Consider the following 21,845-nt stretch of genomic DNA (forward strand, 5'->3'; position numbering starts at 1 on the left):
CAGAGCAGCCCAAGTCTGGAGCAGGCTAAACACAGAGCAGCCCAAGTCTGGAGCAGGCTAAACACAGAGCAGCCCAAGTCTGGAGCAGGTTAAACACAGAGCAGCCCAAATGGGGAGCAGGCTAAACCCAGAGCAGCCCAAGTCTGGACCATCCCAGCCTGGGAGCAGCCTGAATCTGAAGCATTCCAGACCCAGAGCTGCTCAAATCCAGAGCAGCCTGAATCCAGAGCATCCCAGACCTGGAGCAGCTGAAATCCAGAGCACTTCAGACCCACAGCATCTTGAATCCAGAGCATCCAGACCCACAGCATCTTGAATCCAGAGCATCCCTGACCCACAGCATCTTGAATCCAGAGCATCCAGACCCACAGCATCTTGAATCCAGAGCATCCCTGACCCACAGCATCTTGAATCCAGAGCATCCAGACCCACAGCATCTTGAATCCAGAGCATCCAGACCCACAGCAGCTTGAATCCAGAGCATCCAGACCCACAACAGCCTAATCCTGGAGTATCCCAGATTCAGAGTGGCTTGAAGTTGGAGCATCCCAGAACCACAACAACTTGAATCTGGACCAGCCTGAATCCTGAGGGTCCCAGGCCTCCAGCAGCCTGGATCCTGAGGGACCCAGGCCCACAGCAGCCTGGATCCTGAGAGTCCCAGACCTCCAGCAGCCTGGATCCTGAGGGTCCCAGACCTCCAGCAGCCTGGATCCTGAGGGTCCCAGACCTCCAGCAGCCTGGATCCTGGGGGTCCCAGACCTCCAGCAGCCTGGATCCTGAGGGTCCCAGACCTACAGCAGCCTGGATCCTGAGGGACCCAGGCCCACAGCAGCCTGGATCCTGAGAGTCCCAGACCTACAGCAGCCTGGATCCTGAGAGTCCCAGACCTACAGCAGCCTGGATCCTGAGGGTCCCAGACCTCCAGCAGCCTGGATCCTGAGGGTCCCAGGCCCACAGCAGCCTGGATGCTGAGGGTCCCAGACCCACAGCATCCCATGTACCTACTGCAGCAGCCAGTCCTGCTGGGAGCAGCAGGTCAAAAGCTCCCTGGGAGCTCCTGGATGGTTCCTCAGCATGTCCAGAGGTCAGACAACCTCAGAGAAAATGAAACTGCTCTCACCATGACTTGTCATAGTGTTTCCTCCCCTTGGGTTGCAACATCCACAGGGGGAGCACAGTGACCACAGCAATGTCCAGGGGCTCGAGGTGCTGCTGGAGGGGCTTGTGGGGAGCAAAGGGACACCCAGGACACAGCAGCAGGTGGTGGGGACCTCAGAGAGCCACCCCCACCGCTGCCCTCCTCAGGGCTGGGCAGCCTCTGCCCCTTTCCCCACCACCCTGTGAACAAGTGGGGAACAGGGACCCTGCCAGGACAAATCCAAGGTGCAAGAGCTGAGGGTGGGAGATGCTGAGGGCACAGCTGGCACTTCTCATGCCCAGAGGGGCAGTGTCAGTGGGGTATCAGCTCCAGCACTGCCCTCACTGTGCCCAGCACTGGCCACCCTGGTGTCCCCAGATGGTCAGAGGGTGACAGAGATGTTCTTGTAATGACCTCATCCACATATTACTGAGGTGCTGCTGCCCCCAAGAAGCTCCTCTGCCAGCACCACCTCTCCTGGAGCAAGAGCTGAGATGCAGAGGAGGACAAACTACTACTGCCTTCACCACAGGCCTCTCCCAGCACGACCAGTCCAACCAGTTTGTTCCAGTGCTGTGATTCCCCATGGCCTTGCTTCTGTTGGGACATCATCTGCCTGACTAATGAGTGCAAGGAACCAGCTCCCAGGCAGACTTCACCTGACACAAGTCCTGGCTGAGAGGTGGAAATGGGAGCTGGTGCCTGGCTGCCCGGCTTGGGAAGGAACCAAAGGGCTCCAGGGGGCTTCCAGGCAGACCCTGGGGAGCCACAGATCTTCCCTGGGATCCTGAAAGGCTCATAGAATGCATTAGGCTGGAAGGGACCCTCCAAGGCCATCTTCTCCGACCCCCCTGCGGTCAGCAGGGACAGCTCCACCTACAGCAGGTTGCTCACAGCCACATCCACTCTGATCTTGAATGTCTGCAGGGACAGGGCCTCAACCACATCTCTGGGTGACCTGTGCCAGTGTCTCCCCAGCCTCCCTGCGCAGAGCTTCCTCCTGATGTCCAACCTAAACCTCCCCTGCCCCAGTTTCAAACCATTGCCTCTTGTCCTGTCCCCACAGCCCCTTCTGAACAGCCCCTCCCCAGCCTGCCTGCAGCTCCCCTTCAGCTGTCGAAATGCAGCTCTAAGATCTCCCTGGAGCCTTCTCTTCTGCAGGCTGAGCAGCCCCAACTCCTTCAGCCTTTCCTGACAGGAGAGGTTCTCCAGCCCTCTGATTATCGTGGTGGCCTCCTCTTGGAGCCTCTCCAACAGGTCCAAGTCCTTCCTGTGTGTGGAGGACTCCACAGCTGGACACAGCAGTGCAGGTGAGGTCTCCCCAGAGCAGAGCAGAGCAGAGCAGAGCAGGGCAGAGCAGAGCAGGGCAGAGCAGAGCAGAGGAGAGCAGATCAGAGGAGAGCAGAGCAGAGCAGAGCAGAGCAGGGCAGAGCAGAGCAGAGCAGGGCAGAGCAGAGCAGAGCAGAGCAGGGCAGAGCAGAGCAGGGCAGAGCAGAGCAGGGCAGAGCAGAGCAGAGCAGGGCAGAGCAGAGCAGAGGAGAGCAGATCAGAGGAGAGCAGAGCAGAGCAGAGCAGGGCAGAGCAGGGCAGAGCAGAGCAGAGCAGAGCAGGGCAGAGCAGAGCAGGGCAGAGCAGAGCAGAGCAGGGCAGAGCAGAGCAGAGGAGAGCAGATCAGAGGAGAGCAGAGCAGAGCAGGGCAGAGCAGAGCAGGGCAGGGCAGAGCAGAGCAGAGCAGAGGAGAGCAGAGCAGAGCAGGGCAGAGCAGAGCAGAGCAGAGCAGAGGAGAGCAGATCAGAGGAGAGCAGAGCAGAGCAGAGCAGAGCAGGGCAGAGCAGGACAGAGCAGGGCAGAGCAGAGCAGGGCAGAGCAGAGCAGGGCAGAGCAGAGCAGAGCAGGGCAGAGCAGAGCAGAGGAGAGCAGATCAGAGGAGAGCAGAGCAGAGCAGGGCAGAGCAGAGCAGGGCAGGGCAGAGCAGAGCAGGGCAGGGCAGAGCAGAGCAGAGCAGAGGAGAGCAGAGCAGAGCAGGGCAGAGCAGAGCAGAGCAGAGCAGAGGAGAGCAGATCAGAGGAGAGCAGGGCAGAGCAGGGCAGAGCAGGGCAGAGCAGAGCAGAGCAGAGCAGCAGAATCCCCTCCCTCCATCTGCTGGCCAGGCTGCCTTGGAGGCAGCCCAGGATTTGTTTTGCCTTCTGAGCCGCCAGCACCCACCCCTGGCTCACCGGAGCCCAGGTGAGCTCCAGCACAGAGAGGAGCACCTCTGCAGCAGACAAACCCCCCCCAAAGCCCTTCCCAGCCGTCCCCACCCCGAGGCAGAGCCCAACCAGCTGGAGCGAGAGGAAGAAAACACAACAAGTGAGCCACAGCTGGGCGGGCAGCCAGCCCCGGCCAGACCTACCCGGGCAGCGCCGCGGAGCCCTCTGCCCACCGAGCTCCTCAGGAAGGCTTCGTTGGGAGTCCAGCCTGGAGCCAGGAGAGAGGCAGAGGCCCCGGTGCCGGCGCTGGGCTCCCTGCTCTCCCCACAGCAGGTTATAAATAACCAGCAGGTCACAGCTTGTGCTCCGCCGACGGAAAACAACAGCCCCGGCCCCGCCGCCGGCGTGAGTCAGGGCCCGGCCGCAGAGCCACTCAGCTTCCGAGCACGAGTGCTGCGCTGTCACCCTCTGCCCCGCGCTGTCACCCCCTGCCCCGCGCTGTCACCTCTGCCCTGTGCTGTCACCTCTGGCCTGTGCTGTCACCCTCTGCCCCGCGCTGCCACCTCTGCCCCGCGCTGTCACCCCCTGCCCTGCGCTGTCACCCTCTGCCCCGCGCTGCCACCTCTGCCCCGCGCTGTCACCCCCTGCCCTGCGCTGTCACCCTCTGCCCCGCGCTGCCACCTCTGCCCCGCGCTGTCACCCCCTGCCCTGTGCTGTCACCCTCTGCCCCGCGCTGCCACCCCCCTGCCCCGCGCTGCCACCCTCTGCCCCGCGCTGTCACCCTCTGCCCTGCGCTGTCACCCTCTGCCCTGCGCTGTCACCCTCTGCCCTGCGCTGCCACCCTCTGCCCCGCGCTGTCACCCTCTGCCCTGCGCTGTCACCCCCCTGCCCCGCGCTGCCACACCCTGCCCCGCGCTGTCACCCTCTGCCCCCCTGCCCTGTGCTGTCACCCTCTGCCCCGCGCTGTCACCCCCTGCCCCGCGCTGTCACCCTCTGCCCTGCGCTGTCACCCCCCTGCCCCGCGCTGCCACACCCTGCCCCGCGCTGCCACACCCTGCCCCGCGCTGTCACCCTCTGCCCCCCTGCCCCGCGCTGCCACCCTCTGCCCCGCGCTGCCACCCTCTGCCCCGCGCTGCCACCCCCTGCCCCGCGCTGTCACCCCCTGCCCCGCGCTGTCACCCTCTGCCCTGCGCTGTCACCCTCTGCCCCGCGCTGTCACCCTCTGCCCCGCGCTGCCACCCCCCTGCCCCGCGCTGTCACCCCCTGCCCCGCGCTGCCACCCTCTGCCCCGCGCTGCCACCCTCTGCCCCGCGCTGCCACCCCCCTGCCCCGCGCTGCCACCCCCTGCCCCGCGCTGTCACCCTCTGCCCCGCGCTGTCACCCTCTGCCCCGCGCTGTCACCCTCTGCCCCGCGCTGCCACCCCCTGCCCCGTGCTGTCACCCCCCTGCCCCGCGCTGTCACCCTCTGCCCCGCGCTGCCACCCTCTGCCCCGCGCTGCCACCCCCCTGCCCCGTGCTGTCACCCCCTGCCCCGCGCTGTCACCCTCTGCCCTGCGCTGCCACCCTCTGCCCTGCGCTGTCACCCCCTGCCCCGCGCTGTCACCTCTGCCCCGCGCTGCCACCCCCCTGCCCCGCGCTGTCACCTCTGCCCTGTGCTGTCACCCCCCTGCCCCGCGCTGCCACCCCCCCTGCCCCGTGCTGTCACCCCCTGCCCCGCGCTGTCACCCTCTGCCCCGCGCTGCCACCCCCTGCCCCGTGCTGTCACCCCCCTGCCCCGCGCTGTCACCCTCTGCCCTGCGCTGTCACCCTCTGCCCCGCGCTGTCACCCTCTGCCCCGCGCTGCCACCCTCTGCCCCGCGCTGCCACCCCCTGCCCCGTGCTGTCACCCCCTGCCCCGCGCTGTCACCCTCTGCCCCGCGCTGTCACCCTCTGCCCCGCGCTGCCACCCCCCTGCCCCGCGCTGTCACCCCCCTGCCCCGCGCTGTCACCCTCTGCCCCGCGCTGCCACCCCCCTGCCCCGTGCTGTCACCCCCTGCCCCGCGCTGTCACCCTCTGCCCTGCGCTGTCACCCTCTGCCCTGCGCTGCCACCCCCCTGCCCCGCGCTGCCACCCCCCTGCCCCGCGCTGTCACCCTCTGCCCCGCGCTGCCACCCCCCTGCCCCGCGCTGTCACCCCTGCCCCGCGCTGTCACCTCTGCCCTGTGCTGTCACCCCCCTGCCCCGCGCTGTCACCCTCTGCCCTGCGCTGTCACCCCCCTGCCCCGCGCTGTCACCCCCTGCCCTGCGCTGTCACCCCCCTGCCCCGCGCTGTCACCCTCTGCCCTGCGCTGTCACCCCCCTGCCCCGCGCTGTCACCCCCTGCCCTGCGCTGTCACCCTCTGCCCTGCGCTGTCACCCCCCTGCCCCGCGCTGTCACCCTCTGCCCTGCGCTGTCACCCCCCTGCCCCGCGCTGTCACCCCCCTGCCCCGCGCTGTCACCCTCTGCCCTGCGCTGTCACCCCCCTGCCCCGCGCTGTCACCCCTGCCCCGCGCTGTCACCTCTGCCCTGTGCTGTCACCCCCTGCCCTGCGCTGTCACCCCCCTGCCCCGTGCTGTCACCTCTGCCCCGCGCTGCCACCCTCTGCCCCGCGCTGCCACCCCCCTGCCCCGTGCTGTCATCCCTGCCCCGCGCTGTCACCCTCTGCCCCGCGCTGCCACCCTCTGCCCCGCGCTGTCACCCCCTGCCCCGCGCTGCCACCCTCTGCCCCGCGCTGTCACCTCTGCCCCGCGCTGTCACCTCTGCCCCGCGCTGTCACCCCCCTGCCCTGCGCTGTCACCCCCCTGCCCCGCGCTGCCACCCCCCTGCCCTGCGCTGTCACCCCCCTGCCCCGCGCTGTCACCCCCTGCCCTGCGCTGTCACCTCTGCCCCGCGCTGTCACCCCCTGCCCTGCGCTGTCACCCCCCTGCCCCGCGCTGTCACCCTCTGCCCCGCGCTGTCACCCCCTGCCCTGCGCTGCCACCCCCCTGCCCCGCGCTGTCACCCTCTACCCTGCGCTGTCACCCCCTGCCCTGCGCTGCCACCCTCTGCCCTGCGCTGCCACCCCCCTGCCCTGGGGCCAGCAGGCCCTGCAGGAGACCCTGGGTCTGAGGGGACAACCCTCTCCTCCTACACACTGCAGGACACTGCCCAGAGAGGCTGTGGAGCTTCCTTCCCTGTATGTGTCCCTCTGTGACCTGCCCTGGCCTTGGACGATCTCCAGAGGTCCCTTCCAGCCCCTACCACGCTGGCATTCCGTGATTCCACACAGCTCCTGGCCTGCTCCCAGCACACCCAACCCTGCCTCAACCAGCCTGACCCCATGTGGAGGCAGCTGGGGAAGGAGAGAGGCAGCTGGGGAAGGAGAGAAGCAGCTGGCACAGGCAGGGGGGTGACTTGTTGGAGGTCAACCCCCCTCAGGCAGGGTTCAGCAAGGGTTTGGGCAAGGCCAGAGCCCAACCCCAGCCAGCAGCAGGACCCTCATGGTCCCACTGCAGCTCCTTCCTAGTGCCCAGCCCGGTGCCAGCCGGCACCACAACTCCAAGAGAAGCAGCTGGCATGGGCAGGGGGGTAGCTCCTTAGAGGTGAACCCCCCTCAGACATGGTTCAGCAAGGGTTTGGGCAAGGTTCAGAGCCCAACCCCAGCCAGCAGCAGGACCCTCATGGTCCAACTGCAGTTCCATCCTAGCGCCCAGCCCGGTGCCAGCCAGCACCACAGCTCCCTCTACACCACACAGGCATTCCACAAGGGATGGGGACCCCCCACACCACCCTCCTCGCCCTGGAGGCATCCTGCTGGCAGCTGACAAACCTGCTGGGGGCCGGAGAAGAGCTGCTGGCGGTGAGCCCCTCCGACTTCTGCCCTGGCAGCAGGGAGCAGGGCACGGCGGGGAGGGCTGAGCAGGCGCTGAGCTCCCAGCGCGGCCCTCGCTGGCACAGCCGTGTTTGCCAACCACTCCAAGCTGGGAAGTCCTTCCAGCCTGCTGCCTACTCCTGTCCCGGGCTGCAGCGCGCCGGAGCCGCGGGGGAGGCTGGGGTTGGTTCTGCCCGGCGCTGCAGCGGGCACGGCCGAGGTGCCAGGGTGAGGCAGGTTGTGAAAGCCTCAGCACCCCGAGGCAGGACCTGGCTGTGTTTGCATTCCCAGTCCTGGTGCCACTTCAGATTGCCAGCGCTGGAGCTTCCTGCTGGATGTGGTGGGCACCAGCCGGGGCGGGCAGCTCGCCTTCCTTGACGGGGGCAGCTGGGACTTGCTGGAAGGGAGGCAGCAAGAGAGCAGCTCTTTAACCTCTCCATTTCCTGCTGGACACAAGAACCACCCAGAGCCTGCTGGCAGCCCCTGGTTTCAAGTGAGAAAATGGCATTTATGGGGAAGGGAACACCCCACACATCACGGAAAGCTGTCAGGCTCCCACTCAAGCTGGGATCCCTGCCCAGGCCCGGCCTCTGCAGCTGCTGTGAGGTCTACAGGGATGAACCTGGCCAAGAGGTTTGGCTGCCACAGAATCATGGAATGGTTTGGGTGGGAAGGGACCTTCAAGATCAGCCAGTTCCAACTCCCTGCCATGGGCAGGGACACCTCCCACCAGCCCAGCTTGCTCAAGGCCTCATCCAGCCTGGTCTGGGACACCTCCAGGGATGGGGCATCCACAGCCTCCCTGGGCAACCTGTGCCAGGGTCTCCTCACTCTCACTGTGGAGTGTCACTGCTGGATGGAGCAGATGGAGCACCAGTGACTTCCCCAGGGATCCCCTGGAATGTGACCCATGTGTGAGGGGTGGCACAGGTGCCCCATGCCATGGTGCCACTCACGGGGAGGCTTAGCACAAGGCCAAGGCCACTGACTGCCCACAGGTGGGGGCCTGGCATGGGTGGGCCACGGTGCCAGGCTCAGGCTCAGGGCTGTGGGGGGCAGCCAGGTGTGTGGGTGGGAATGGATGGGTCCCTGCCCCTTCTGCCTGCCAGGGTGCTGCAGGCAGAGGGGCCTGGGCATGGGGTGCACAGCACACAGCCCTTTGCTTGCACCACCCTGCACCCCCTGTCTGCACCACAGTACAGTGCACCTCCACACCTCAGCCATCCTGCACGCCCTATCTGCACCCCACTACCCTGCACCCCTAGACCCCATCACCCTGTACCCCCTGTCTGCACCCCCGGACGCAAAGCACCCTGCAGCCCCCACCTGCACGCCATTATCCTGCATCCCATGAACCAGCCTCCCCCTGCACCGCCCGTCCCCCTGTCACTCCCCGCACCCCTCCCTCCCCCTGCCCCCCCTCTCACCCCCTCCCCCGCCGCTCACCGGCTCCGCGCCTCCGCCGGAGGGGGGAGGAACCCGGAAGTGCCGGCCCGGCAGGGAGGGGCGCACGCCCCGCCCCGGCTGACGTCAGCACGTAAAGGGGCGGAGCGAGGGGAGCCTGGGCACGCCCACCGCCGGGCAAGCGAATGCGGGGCGCGGGGGCGCGCAGCACGCAGGGACACACGGACCCGCGGACAGACAGACACGGGGGCAGACGGGCGGACAGAGATGCGGGCGGACGGAGAGGCAGACGTGCAGGCACACGGACGGACAGAGATGGGGGCACACGGACAGACGGACAGGCAGACGTGCAGGCACACGGACGGACAGAGATGCAGGCACACGGACAGACGGACAGGCAGACGTGCAGGCACACGGACGGACAGAGATGGGGGCACACGGACAGACGGACAGGCAGACGTGCAGGCACACGGACGGGCAGAGATGGGGGCACACGGACAGACGGACAGGCAGACGTGCAGGCACACGGACGGACAGAGATGGGGGCACACGGACAGACGGACAGGCAGGCACATGGGCACGAGGGCACAGAGGTGGGCGCAGGAACACCTCCCCCAGCTGTCCTTATGCACACACGGGCACAGGGCTGCCCGCAGGCACGCATGGGCACGCATGGGCACACACACGTGCACACCCCCCCCCATGCACATACGTGTACACACGCACGCAGACCCCTGCACACATACATGCAGGCAGACAAGTATGGACATGTGTGCACACATGCATGGCCCAGCACGCACATACATGTTCACACACATACATGCAGACACATGTACCCACCTGTGCATGTAGACACACACGCCTATGTGCACATACATAAATGTACAGCCCAGCACACACATGTACAACATCGCACACGTATGTACAGCCCAGCACACACATGCACAGCCCAGCACACGTGTGTACAGCCCAGCACACACATGCACAGCTCAGCACACACATGTACAACATAGCACATGTATGTACAGCCCAGCACATACATGCACAGCCCAGCACACGTATGTACAGCCCAGCACACACATGTACAGCCCAGCACACACATGTACAACATAGCACACGTATGTACAGCCCAGCACACACATGCACAGCCCAGCACACGTGTGTACAGCCCAGCACACACATGTACAACATCGCACACGTATGTACAGCCCAGCACACACATGTACAACATCGCACACATATGTACAGCCCAGCACACACATGCACAGCCCAGCACACGTGTGTACAGCCCAGCACACACATGCACAGCTCAGCACACACATGTACAACATAGCACATGTATGTACAGCCCAGCACATACATGCACAGCCCAGCACACGTATGTACAGCCCAGCACACACATGTACAACATAGCACACGTATGTACAGCCCAGCACACACATGTACAACATAGCACACGTATGTACAGCCCAGCACTCACATATAAACATAGCACACGTGTGTACAGCCCAGCACACACATGCACAGCTCAGCACACACATGTACATCCCAGCACATGCATGTACATCCCAGCACACACATGCACAGCTCAGCACACACATGTACAGCTCAGCACACACGTGTACAGCCCAGCACACGTGTACATCCCAGCACACATATGTACAGCCCAGCACATACATGTACAGCTCAGCACACGTGTACAGCCCAGCACACGTAGGTACAGCCCAGCACACGTATGTACATCCCAGCACACGTATGTACAGCCCAGCACATACATGTACAGCTCAGCACACGTGTACATCCCAGCACACGTAGGTACAGCCCAGCACACATATGTACATCCCAGCACACGTATGTACAGCCCAGCACATACATGTACAGCTCAGCACACGTGTACATCCCAGCACACGTGTACAGCCCAGCACACATATGTACAGCCCAGCACACATATGTACATCCCAGCACATGTGTACAGCCCAGCACACGTGTGTACATCCCAGCACACGTAGGTACAGCCCAGCACACATATGTACAGCCCAGCACATGTGTACAGCCCAGCACACGTGTGTACATCCCAGCACACGTTAGGTACAGCCCAGCACACGTATGTACAGCCCAGCACACGTATGTACAGCCCAGCACACACGTGTACAGCTCAGCACATGTATGTATAGCCCAGCACTCACATATACAACATAGCACACGTGTGTACAGTCCAGCACACACATGCACAGCTCAGCACACACATGTACAACATAGCACACACATGTACAGCCCAGCACATACATGCACAGCCCAGCACACGTATGTACAGCCCAGCACACTCACGCACACCTCCCCACAGCGACAGGACACGCTGGGTGCCAACCTCCCCAGTTTAATGGCAGTGCTGAGACCCCTTCCCCACCACTACACCAATGTGATCTGCCCTGGGAAGCGCTGCAGCCCCCTCGGGCCCTGGGCACCCCCCAAGCCTGTGTCCCCCCCAGGGATGTCCTCTCCCTGCAGCCCCATGTCCCACACGTGCAGGACAGTGCACAGCTGCAGCTCTTGCACCCTGCATGCAGCTCCCAGCCAGGCCTGCTGCTGCCACTGCCCTCTCAGTGCCCCACAGCCCTCACAGTCCACCCATTTGCACCTCACTGGGATGAGCTCTGGGGGCCCCCCAGCACGGGGCTGCCCCCAGCGCCCTCCTCCGGGCAGCCAGACCCCGGTGCCAGCTGCTGGGGTGTGCTGGGGACGTGGGGCAGAGCTCCTGGCACTCCGGGTGGGGGAACTTCCTGACCCCCACGGCTCTTCCAGCAGAGAAATCTGCAAGGGAATGGCACCCAGGGGGTTACAGAGGGGAAATGGCACCCAGGAAATGGCACCCAGGAAGTAACAGAGGGGAAATGGCACCCAGGAAATGGCACCCAGGGAGTAACAGAGGGGAAATGGCACCCAGGAAATGGCACCCAGGGAGTAACAGAGGGGAAATAGAACCCGGGAAATAGAACCCAGGAAATGGCACCCAGGAAATAACAGAGGGGAAATAGGGAATAGCACCCAAGGAAAAGGCACCCAAGACAGTAGCAGTGGAGGCAGTGGCAGCTGAGGCAGTGGCACCCAAGGTGGTGCCACCTGAGGCAGTGGTAGCCGAGGCAGTGGCACCTGAGACAGTGCCAGCTGAGGCAGTGGCAGCTGAGGCAATGGCACCTGAGGCAGTGCCAGCTGAGGCAGTGGCAGCCGAGACAGTGGCACCTGAGACAGTGCCAGCTGAGGCAGTGGCAGCTGAGGCAATGGCACCTGAGGCAGTGCCAGCTGAGGCAGTGGCAGCCGAGACAGTGGCACCTGAGACAGTGCCAGCTGAGGCAGTGGCAGCTGAGGCAATGGCACCTGAGGCAGTGGCAGCTGAGGCAGTGGCAGCTGAGGCAATGGCACCTGAGGCAGTGCCAGCTGAGGCAGTGGCAGCCGAGACAGTGGCACCTGAGACAGTGCCAGCTGAGGCAGTGGCAGCTGAGGCAATGGCACCTGAGGCAGTGCCAGCTGAGGCAGTGGCAGCTGAGGCAATGGCACCTGAGGCAGTGCCAGCTGAGGCAGTGGCAGCTGAGGCAGTGGAGGCAGCAGAGCCACGGCAGGGCCGGGCGAGCAGCAGAGCCTCGGCAGGGCCAGGGGAGCAGCAGAGCCTCGGCAGGGCCAGGGGAGCAGCAGAGCCTCGGCAGGGCCAGGGGAGCAGCAGAGCCTCGGCAGGGCCAGGGGAGCAGCAGAGCCTTGGCAGGGCCAGGGGAGCAGCAGGGCCGGGCAGCCCCCCGGGGCCCCTCCCCTCCACTCACTGTGCCTGGGGCCTGCTGAAGATCTCCTCATCAGAGCTGTCCATGCAGAGCTGGGCCATGGCTCTCTCCTGCTGGGGGTCCAGGGGCTCGAAGAGGTCCTGGAGCCACTGTGGTTGGGTTTGGGTGGGGTTCCACACCGGGGAGTCCTGGGAAGTGCCAGGAAAGGGCAGGATTTGGAGCTGGTGGGGCAGGCAGAGGGGAGGCCTGGCAAGAGCTCCCTGCCCTCACCTCTCCATCGCCATCCTTGCTCTTGCTCCATCCCCGTGGCAGGAGCCGTCGGAAGCACCTGGGATAAAGCAAGGAGAAGCAGGATCTGAGTGGAGGCAGCTGGGGGAGGTGGTCACCAGTGCCATTCCCTGCTGGGAAGTGGCTCCAGTGGGACTGAGTGCCTGGGCTGAGCAAGTTCAAGCCAGGGGGGGAAAGGCTTTTGGGTTTTGTCACCCCAGGATTCACCTTCCCCAGTCCCTAAGCAGCAGGCTCAGCCAGGGAGGGCTGAAGTGGCTGTGACCACCCTGCTGGGGCTGAAGACTCCACCTGAGGAAGAAGAGGAGCCCCAGAGGGAAGGGATGGTGCTGGCTGATGTGGCTGGGAATGAGTCCTGGCATAGCAGGGGTGTGAAAGGCACCCGGAGGGGACAGGACAGAGCTCTTCAACAGCCTCTCCAGGGAGATAGCCCCAGGGAAGAGCTCTGCTGGGAACCAGAGCAGAGGGGCAGGTTTGCTCAGAGCTGGGCATCATGGCCATGGGACCATGCAGGAGGCCAGGGCCACCACATCCACCCTGTCTGGTGTGGAGAGAGGCTGGCTGGGAGCTCCCAGCCCTGGGGATCACTCCTGCTTTGGGACCCCCAGTCTGGGGCTCCTACAGAAGCTGTGTGTTTGAAACCCAGGCTGGGGAGGGAGTCCTCAGTAGGCAGTGTCCACCGGGCTGGGGGGTGGGCTTGGAGATCTGTGCCCAGCAGGACAAAGGAGGGGATGCTGCCCCTCTGCTCTGCTCTGCTCAGAGCCCACCTGCAGCACTGCCTCCAGCTCTGGGGCCTGCTGGAGAGGGTCCAGAGGAGGACATGAAGATGACCAGAAGGCTGCAGAACCTTCATGGGGACAGGCTGAGAGAGCTGGGGCTGTTCAGCCTGGAGAAGAGAAGGCTCCAGGCAGACCTCAGAGCAGCCTTCCAGGACCTGAAGGGCTCCAGGAGAGCTGGGGAGGGACTCGGGACAAGGGCTGTGAGTGCCAGGATGAGGAAAAATGGCTTTGAGCTGGGAGAGGAGAGACTGAGACTGGAGATAAGGAAGGAATTGTTGAGAGTGAGGGTGGGCAGAGGCTGGCACAGGTTGCCCAGGGAGGCTGTGGCTGTCCCCTCTCTGGAGGTATTCAAGGTCAGGCTGGATGAGGCCTTGAGCAGCCTGGGCTGGGGGAGGTGTCCCTGCCCAGGGTGGGAGGTTGGAACTGGATGATCTTTAAGGTCCCTTCCCCATCCCTTTCAGGTCCCTGCCCTATCCCTTTCAGGCCCCTTCCAACCCAAACCATTCCATGACTGGGAGCTGCTCAGGGTCTGGGGGCTGTTGAGGGCACAGCAGAGGCATGGCACAGGTGTCCTTACCCTCTCTGGACTGATTTCCTGCTGCTCTGGGGGTGGGAAGCAGCTGCACGTTTTCGGGAGTGAACCTGGAGATGGACAGAGAGAGAGGGAGAGGGAGAGGGAGAGGGAGAGGGAGAGGGAGAGAGAGAGGGAGAGGGAGAGGGAGAGGGAGAGGGAGAGGGAGAGGGAGAGGGAGAGGGAGAGGGAGAAAGAGTGAGCCTAATCACATCAGCATTTTCTTACCATCCTCTGTAAAATGAGGCCAGAAGGGTTCTTCCTCCAACCCAGCACATCAGCCCCTGCCAGCAGCCATCCTCCCATCCCAGCCCCTCTCTTTTAGAACAGAATAGAATAGGATAAACCAGGGTGGAAGAGACCTTCAAGAACATCAAGTCCAAGCTATCATCCAACACCACCTAATCAACTAACCCATGGCACCAAGCACCCTGTCAAGTCTCCTCCTGAACACCTCCAGTGATGGTGACTCCACCATCTCCCCAGGCAGCACATCCCAGTGGGCAATCTCTCTCTCTCTGTGTAGAACTTCCTCCTAACCTCCAGCCTAAACCTCCCCTGGCACAGCTTGAGACTGTGTCCTCTTGTTCTGCTGCTGCTTGCCTGGCAGAAGAGACCAACCCCCACCTGGCTCCAACCTCCCTGCAGGGAGTTGCAGAGAGCAAGAAGGTCTCCCCTGAGCCTCCTCTTCTGCAGGCTAAGCAACCCCAGCTCCCTCAGCCTCTCCTCCCAGGGCTGTGCTCCAGACCCCTCCCCAGCTTTCTTGCCCTTCTCTGGACACCTTCCAGCAGCTCAACCTCTTTCCTGACCTGAGGAGCCCAGAACTGGACACAGGACTCCAGGTGTGGCCTCAGCAGTGCTGAGCACAGGGCACAAGGACTTCCCTGCTCCTGCTGGCCACACTCTTCCTGCTGCAGGCCAGGATGCCCTTGGCCTTCTTGGCCCCCTGGGCACACTGCTGGCTCCTGTTCAGCCTACCATCAACCAGCACCCCCAGGTCCCTCTCTGCCTGGCTGCTCTCAGCCACTCTGCCCCCAGCCTGTAGCACTGCCTGGGGTTGTTGTGGCCAATGTGCAGCACCTGGCACTTGGATGTGTTCAATCTCCTGCCCTTGGCCTCTGCCCATCTGCCCAGCCTGTCCAGGTCCCTCTGCAGAGCCTCTCCAACCCTCCAGCAGATCAACTCCTGCCCCCAGCTTGGTGTCAACTGCACATTTACTGCTGATGGACTCCATGCCCTCATCCAGATCATCAATGAAGATGTTAAAGAGCACAGGGCCCAGCACTGATCCCTGGGGGACACCACTGGTGCCTGGCTGCCAGCTGGCTGTGGCACCATTCACCACCACTCTCTGGGCTCAGCCTCCAGCCAGTTCCTAACCCAGCTCAGAGAGCTGCTGTCCCAGCCAGGGGCTGACAGCTTGGCCAGGAGTTTGCTGTGGGGGACGGTGTCAAAGGCCTTCCCTGCCTCTGCAATGCTCTGAGCTGCCAGACTCTCCTCATCAGCACAGCAGTGCTTGTGGCTGTCTCTCATCTGCACAGAGCCTTTCAGGGTGCTCCTCTCCCGTCCAACCCTGCTCTGAAACATCAAGGCAGGCTTTCAGAGAAAGAGAAGCTCATTTTCCTGAGCAGAAGGGCCCCTGAAGGAGGCTGAAACCCTGGGGGCACCCTGGGTCCTCTCCCCTGGCAGTGCCCTGACCTATGTGGAGTTGTGGAACCGTGCAGAAGGGCTTGAATGTGGCAAGTGGGAAGGTCACAGGGGGGTGGCTGTGTGGCAGAAGAGCAGCACAGGGGCAGGAGAAGAGCTGGGTGGTGACTCTGCAGGGCTGGGGGTTGTTGGCTAAGCTCCAGGGTTGGAAAACATCTCCTGTGCTACCTATGGGCATCTGCAGTGGCACCTTGGCACCTGGAAATAGTGTTGTCAGCAGGACCAGGGCAGGGTTCACCCCCTTGTGCTGGGCACTGGGTTCACTTTTGGGCTCCTTACTCCAAGAAGGACATTGAGAGGCTGAAGCAGGTCCAGAGAAGGGCAACCAAACTGGGGAAGGGTCTGGAGAGCAGGGCTGGGGAGGAGCAGCTGAGGGAGCTGGGGGAGTTCAGTCTGGAGAGAAGGAGGCTGAGGGAAGACCTCATTGCTCTCTGCAGCTCCCTGAGAGGAGGCTGGAGGAGGTGGGGACTGGGCTCTTCTTCCAAGGAACAAGCAACAAGCCAAGAGGAAACAGCCACAAGTTCTTTCAGGTGAGGTTTAGGTTGGCCATGAGGAACAATTTCTTCCCCTTCAGGTTTGCCAAGGCCTGGCCCAGGCTGCCCAGGGCAGTGGTGGAGTCCCCATCCCTGGAAGGGTTTCAAAGCCCTGGAGATGTGGTGCTGAGGGCCAGGGGTTGGTGGTGCCCTGGCAGTGCTGGGTTCAGGGTTGGACTCAGTGATCTGAAAGGACTCTCTGGCTCTCTTAAGCTGTGCAGGGCTGCCCCTCCTCACCCTGCTGCACTCCAGCTGCCAGGCCTGACTGCCAGCTCTCTGCCCATCAGCTCACCTCGACCAGACAGATCACCAGGAGGTTAATCATGACGACCACAAACACTGCCAGACCCAACAGGAGACTGTCCCTGAAGGTGTTCTTTGCTTTCTCCTGGGAGAAAAGGAAAGTCAGGAGGGGAGGGAGGGTTGCTCTTTCCATCCCCTGTTGCCCAGCAGGACAGCAGCTCCCAGCATCTCTCCCCCCCCCCCCCCCCCCAGCTGTGTGCTCCTTGAATAGAATAGAATAAAGGTCTCCCCTGAGCCTCCTCCTCTCCAGGCTAAGCAACCCCAGCTCCCTCCCAGGGCTGTGCTCCAGACCCCTCCCCAGCTTTCTTGCCCTTCTCTGGACACCTTCCAGCAGCTCAACCTCTTTCCTAACCTGAGGAGCCCAGAACTGGACACAGGACTCCAGGTGTGGCCTCAGCAGTGCTGAGCACAGGGCACAAGGACTTCCCTGCTCCTGCTGGCCACACTCTTCCTGCTGCAGGCCAGGATGCCCTTGGCCTTCTTGTCCCCCTGGGCACACTGCTGGCTCCTGTTCAGGCAGCAGTCAATCAGCACTCCCAGGTCCCTCTCTGCGTGGCTGCTCTCAGCCACTCTGCCCCCAGCCTGTAGCACTGCCTGGGGTTGCTGTGGCCAATGTGCAGAACCTGGCACTTGGATGTGTTCAATCTCCTGCCCTTGGCCTCTGCCCATCTGCCCAGCCTGTCCAGGTCCCTCTGCAGAGCCTCTCTACCCTCCAGCAGATCAACTCCTGCCCCCAGCTTGGTGTCCTCTGCACATTTACTGCTGATGGACTCAATGCCCTCATCCAGATCATCAATGAAGATGTTAAAGAGCACAGGGCCCAGCTCTGATCCCTGGGGCACACCACTGGTGCCTGGCTGCCAGCTGGCTGTGGCACCATTCACCACCACTCTCTGGGCTCAGCCTCCAGCCAGTTCCTAACCCAGCTCAGAGAGCTGCTGTCCCAGCCAGGGGCTGACAGCTTGGCCAGGAGTTGGCTGTGGGGGATGGTGTCAAAAGCCTTGCTGAGGTCCAGGCAGACCACATCCACAGCCTGCCCCACAGCCACCAGGCAGCCACCTGGGCATGGAAGGAGCTCAGGTTGGTCAGGCAGGACCTGCCCTTCCTAAACCCATGGTGGCTGGGCCTGAGCCCTTGGCCATGCTGTCAGTGCTGTGTGATTGCATTCATGATGACTGTTCCATAATCTTGCCTGGCACTGAGGTCAGGCTGCCAGGCCTGGAATTCCCTGGCTCACCCAACCTGCCCTGCTTGCGGCTGGGCACCACCTTGGCCAGCTTCCAGCCCTCTGGGACTCACCTCCCTGGCCAGGCCTACGGAAACATTGCCTTGCAGACCACACTGCCCCGCCGGCACCGAGGCTGCCTGCTTGGCCTGCCTCTGGCTGAGCAGCTTGATGAGCAGCCCTGTCTGGAGCAGCAGCTGGGCACAGGCTGGCCGGAGCTGGGGCAGGCTGCAGCGGGCACCGCGCAGGGCGCCGCGCAGGGCTCGCTCCGGCACCGGCGAGCGCAGCTCCTCGCGCCCCGCCGCTTCCAGGAGGTCTCCTCCAGCAGCCTCCCTGCCTGGGCTGTGGGAGCCCCCTGGCTTGTTGGGGACACTGGATCCCTCCTCTTCCTGCTTCCAGTGTGCTCCTGCAGTGTGGGGCATGCCTGGGAAATAGAAGCACAGAACCATAGAGTGGCCCAGGCTGGAAGGGACCTCCAAAGCTCATCCAGGCCGAGCTCCCTGCAGGCAGCAGGGACATCCCCAACCAGATCAGGCTGTCCAGAGCCCTGCCCAGCCTCACCTTGAATATCTGCAGGGAAGGGGCCTCAACCATCCCCCTGGGCAACCTCTTCCAGTGTTCCACCACCCTCATAGTGAAGAACTTCTTCCTGATATCCAATCTAATTCTGCTCTTCTCTACTCTACCTTCTTGCTCTCTACAACTCCCTGCAGGGAGGTTGGAGCCAGGTGGGGGTTGGGCTCTTCTGCCAGGCAAGCAGCACCAGAACAAGAAGACACAGGCTCAAGCTGTGCCAGGGGAGGTTTAGGCTGGAGGTTAGGAGGAAGTTCTATACAGAGAGAGTGATTGCCCATTGGGATGGGCTGCCTGGGGAGGTGGTGGAGTCCCCATCCCTGGAGGTGTTTAGGAGGAGACTTGGCAGGGTGCTTGGTGCCATGGGTTAGGTGATTAGGTGGTGTTGGATGATAGGTTGGACACAATGATCTTGAAGGTCTCTTCCACCCTGGTCTATTCTATTCCATTCTAGTCTAGTCTAGTCTAGTCTACTTTGAAGCCATTGCCTCTTGTCCTGTCACTGCAGGCCTTTGCAGACAGTCCCCCCCCCTCCTTCCTGTAGCCCCCTTCAGGTACTAGCAGGCTGCTCTCAGGTCTCCCTGGAGCCTTCTCTTCTCCAGGCTGAACACCCCCAGCCCTCTCAGCCTGTCCTTGTAGCCTGCCCCCCCCACAGAGGATTCCTCCTCTTCAGCTGCGACCTCCAGCACGCTGGTGGCAGCTGGGGGGCTGCTGTTAACAGGGAAGTTAGGGTTTGGTCTCTGCTCTGCTTTACCTTCTCTTGCTGGGGGCTCTTCCTCTGGCTGCACCTTGCCAGGTGTCCCGTAGAAAGGCTGCTGGGGGTCAGGCAGAGCTCGGCTGTGCCTCCGCTTGTGCCCTCTGGGAGTCCAAACGTGGTCCTGCCTTGGAGACTCTGCTCCCTCTGCATCTCCCACACCCTCCACAGCCTCCATCCCAGGAGCCTTCTTGGTCTGTCCCACAGCATCCCAATCAGTTTGGCTCTTGAAAGGCTCAGGCAAGCGTGGGGCTTGTGCTGGGGGGGTGTGGAAGGGAAGGCTCTGGAGGAGGTCTGGGGATTCGGTGCTGCCTGGAGGAGCCAAGAGTGGGGTTGGACCTGCCAGCTGCCACCCAGGGGTTCAAACCCAAGCCCATGTTTGTCTCTCCTTCCACTGCTGGGGTCTCCTGCACCTCATCCTTCTGCACAGAGAGAGTTGGGAGGGTGTGTGCCACACTCAGGTTGCTTTAGCCTCCTGCAGCTTCTTCTTAAGCTCTGCCACCAGCGCCCGCGCTAGAGAAGAGACCTTCCCCACCCCAGCTCCACTGCTCCAGCCAGGTGCTGAATGCTGTGCAGCACCACCAGCAGCTCCTTGATGGTTTTTGCCTTCCTGCCTGGAGAGGTGCTGAGGGGAATGAGAGTTTGATCTGGAACTGTGGGCATCTGGGTTCCTGCTGTCAGCACCACTGCTGGTCAGGCTCAGCACCACCCTGAGCGTTACGGTGCCAGGGTCTCGGAGAGGAGGCTCCTGGGGCTGGAGCTTCAGCATGCTGCTGCTGTTAAGACTGCTGGATTGTACTGCTTCCATGAGCTCTCCTTGTGCCTCTGCCAGGGGACCCGTGGGAGCTGTAAAACACCAAGAGAGCAGATCAGTGCCAAGGGACAGGGTCAGAGGTTCACCCTGAGCGGCAGGTGCTGGACGTTTAAGACAAGGGAGGGTGTGAAGGGGGTGGTGGATGTGCCACAGACAGCAGGGGATTTGTGCAATCAGTCAGATTATCTCCTCAGGGCAGAACAGACAGAGCTTGCTTTCTTTCTCCTGGTGGCTCCACAGGCTCTGTTTGGTGTGAAAACATCCTGGGGGAATGGGGTTGCTGGCGGAGAGTTTGGCACCGCTCGAGGCGAGCCAGCGCTGAGCTGCTACAATCACCACAGAGCCACAGAATGCTTTGGCTTGGGAGGGAGCTCAAAGCTCAGCCAGTGCCAAGCCCCTGCCATGGGCAGGGACACCTCCCACCAGCACAGCTTGCTCAGGGCCTTATCCAGCCTGGCCTTGAACACCTCCAGGGAAGGAGCAGCCACAGCCTCCCTGGGCAGCCTGTGCTAGAGTCTCTCCAGCCTCACTCTCAAGAACTTCTTCCTCCTCTCCAGTCTCAGTCTCCCCTCTCCCAGCTCAAAGCCATTGTTCCTCCTCCTGGCACTCCCAACCCTTGTCCAAAGTCCCTGAGCAACCTGCTCCAGTGCCTCCCCACCCTCACTCTAAAGAATTTCTTCCATTTTCTCCACTTACACTTGGAGTGAGCCTGGAAAGCAGAACACCCAAAGAGTCTGTCCCTCACCAGCTATCCCGAGCAGCTCCCTGCAGCCAGGAAAACCTGGGATATCTCACACTGAAATGCCTCTGGGTGGTTGTCTGCACCAACCTGCAGGCAGAGCAAGCCCTGAGAGCTGCTCCTCTGCTGATGGATGCAGCTCACATCACCCCAGGAGGAGTGGAAGGTGTGGGGCTTTGTCCCAGGGGGCTGCAGACAGCCCAGGAGAGCTCCTCCCCCCGGCATGTGAAGAGCTGAGTCTGCAGAGCTGCGCTAAGCCTGACATCACCCCAGGCTGTGCTGCCATCCAGCCAGGTCAGCCCAGGCTGGAGAGCTGGGCAAAGGAGGACCTCCTGAGGTTCAACAAGAGCCAGTGCAGAGTGCTGCAACCTGGGCAGGAACAACCCCCAGCAGCAGCACAGGTGAGGGGGGACCCCTGTGGAGAAGGACCTTGGGGTCCTGGTGGACAGGAAGTTGTCCATGGGACAGCAAAGTGCCCTCAGGGGCAAGAAGGCCAATGGGATCCTGGGCTGCATTAAGCAGAGTGTGGCCAGCAGGTCAGGGGAGGTTCTCCCCCTCTACTCTCTGCTGGTCAGACCACATCTGGATTGCCTGGCTCCAGGTCTGGGCTCCCCTGTTCAAGAGAGAGAGGGAACTGCTGGAGAGTCCAAGGGAGGCTACAGGGAGGATGAAGGGCCTGGAGCACTGCTGTGAGGAGGAAAGGCTGAGAGCCCCTGGGGCTGCTGAGCCTGGAGAAAACTGAGAGCAGATCTCACTGATGGTTAAAAGCAGCAGCTGCCATCCCTGGAGGTGTTTAGGAGACTTGAGGGGGGGGCTTGGTGCCATGGTTTAGTTGATCAGATGGTGTTGGGTGATAGGTTGGACTTGATCTTGAAGGCCTCTCCTCTCCTCTCTCCTCTCCTCTCCTCTCCTCTCCTCCTCGCCTCTCCTCTCCTCTCCTCTCCTCTCCTCTCCTCTTCCTCTCCTCTCCTCTCCTCTCCTCTCCTCTCCTCTCTCCTCTCCTCTCCTCTCCTCTCTCTCCTCTCCTCTCCTCTCCTCTCCTCTCCTCTCCTCTCCTCTCCTCTCCTCTCCTCTCCTCTCCTCTCCTCTCTCTCCTCTCCTCTCCTCTCCTCTCCTCTCCTCTCCTCTCTCTCCTCTCCTCTCCTCTCCTCTCCTCTCCTCTCCTCTCCTCTCCTCTCCTCTCCTCTCCT

The 21,845-nt window shown here is 62.6% G+C and overlaps 2 protein-coding genes across 4 annotated transcripts in view; both read right to left on the bottom strand.

Annotated features, from left to right (window-relative positions):
* PLEKHM1 (pleckstrin homology and RUN domain containing M1) overlaps window positions 1-8,702 on the bottom strand; it is a 44,810-nt gene extending 36,108 nt beyond the window's left edge. The window contains exons 1-2 of one of the 3 annotated variants that reach the window (XM_068167189.1): window positions 8,645-8,702; window positions 7,157-7,595 (exon numbers count right to left, since the gene is read on the bottom strand). The gene's annotated coding sequence lies outside the window, so the exon portion shown is untranslated. Of the gene's footprint in view, window positions 1-239; window positions 446-3,533; window positions 3,884-7,156; window positions 7,596-8,644 lie in introns of those variants that run through there. The other 2 variants (XM_068167190.1, XM_068167191.1) reach the window with 2 other exon arrangements.
* A 2,386-nt stretch (window positions 8,703-11,088) lies between these two features.
* Window positions 11,089-19,940, bottom strand: LOC137455952 (leucine-rich repeat-containing protein 37A-like). Its single transcript, XM_068167138.1, has 7 exons — window positions 19,103-19,940; window positions 17,850-18,199; window positions 16,540-16,635; window positions 14,014-14,078; window positions 12,643-12,700; window positions 12,415-12,560; window positions 11,089-11,413 (listed from the first exon to the last, which is right to left on the bottom strand). Exons 1-7 carry the CDS (start codon window positions 19,278-19,280, stop codon window positions 11,242-11,244), a joined length of 1,065 nt encoding a protein of 354 aa, XP_068023239.1. The 5' UTR covers window positions 19,281-19,940; the 3' UTR covers window positions 11,089-11,241.
* Window positions 19,941-21,845: the final 1,905 nt, after the last annotated feature.

This window comes from Melanerpes formicivorus, unplaced genomic scaffold (assembly GCF_026170545.1).
Source record: "Melanerpes formicivorus ecotype bairdi unplaced genomic scaffold, bMelFor1.0.p_v2 SCAF_113, whole genome shotgun sequence".
NCBI classification, from domain to species: Eukaryota; Metazoa; Chordata; class Aves; order Piciformes; family Picidae; genus Melanerpes; species Melanerpes formicivorus.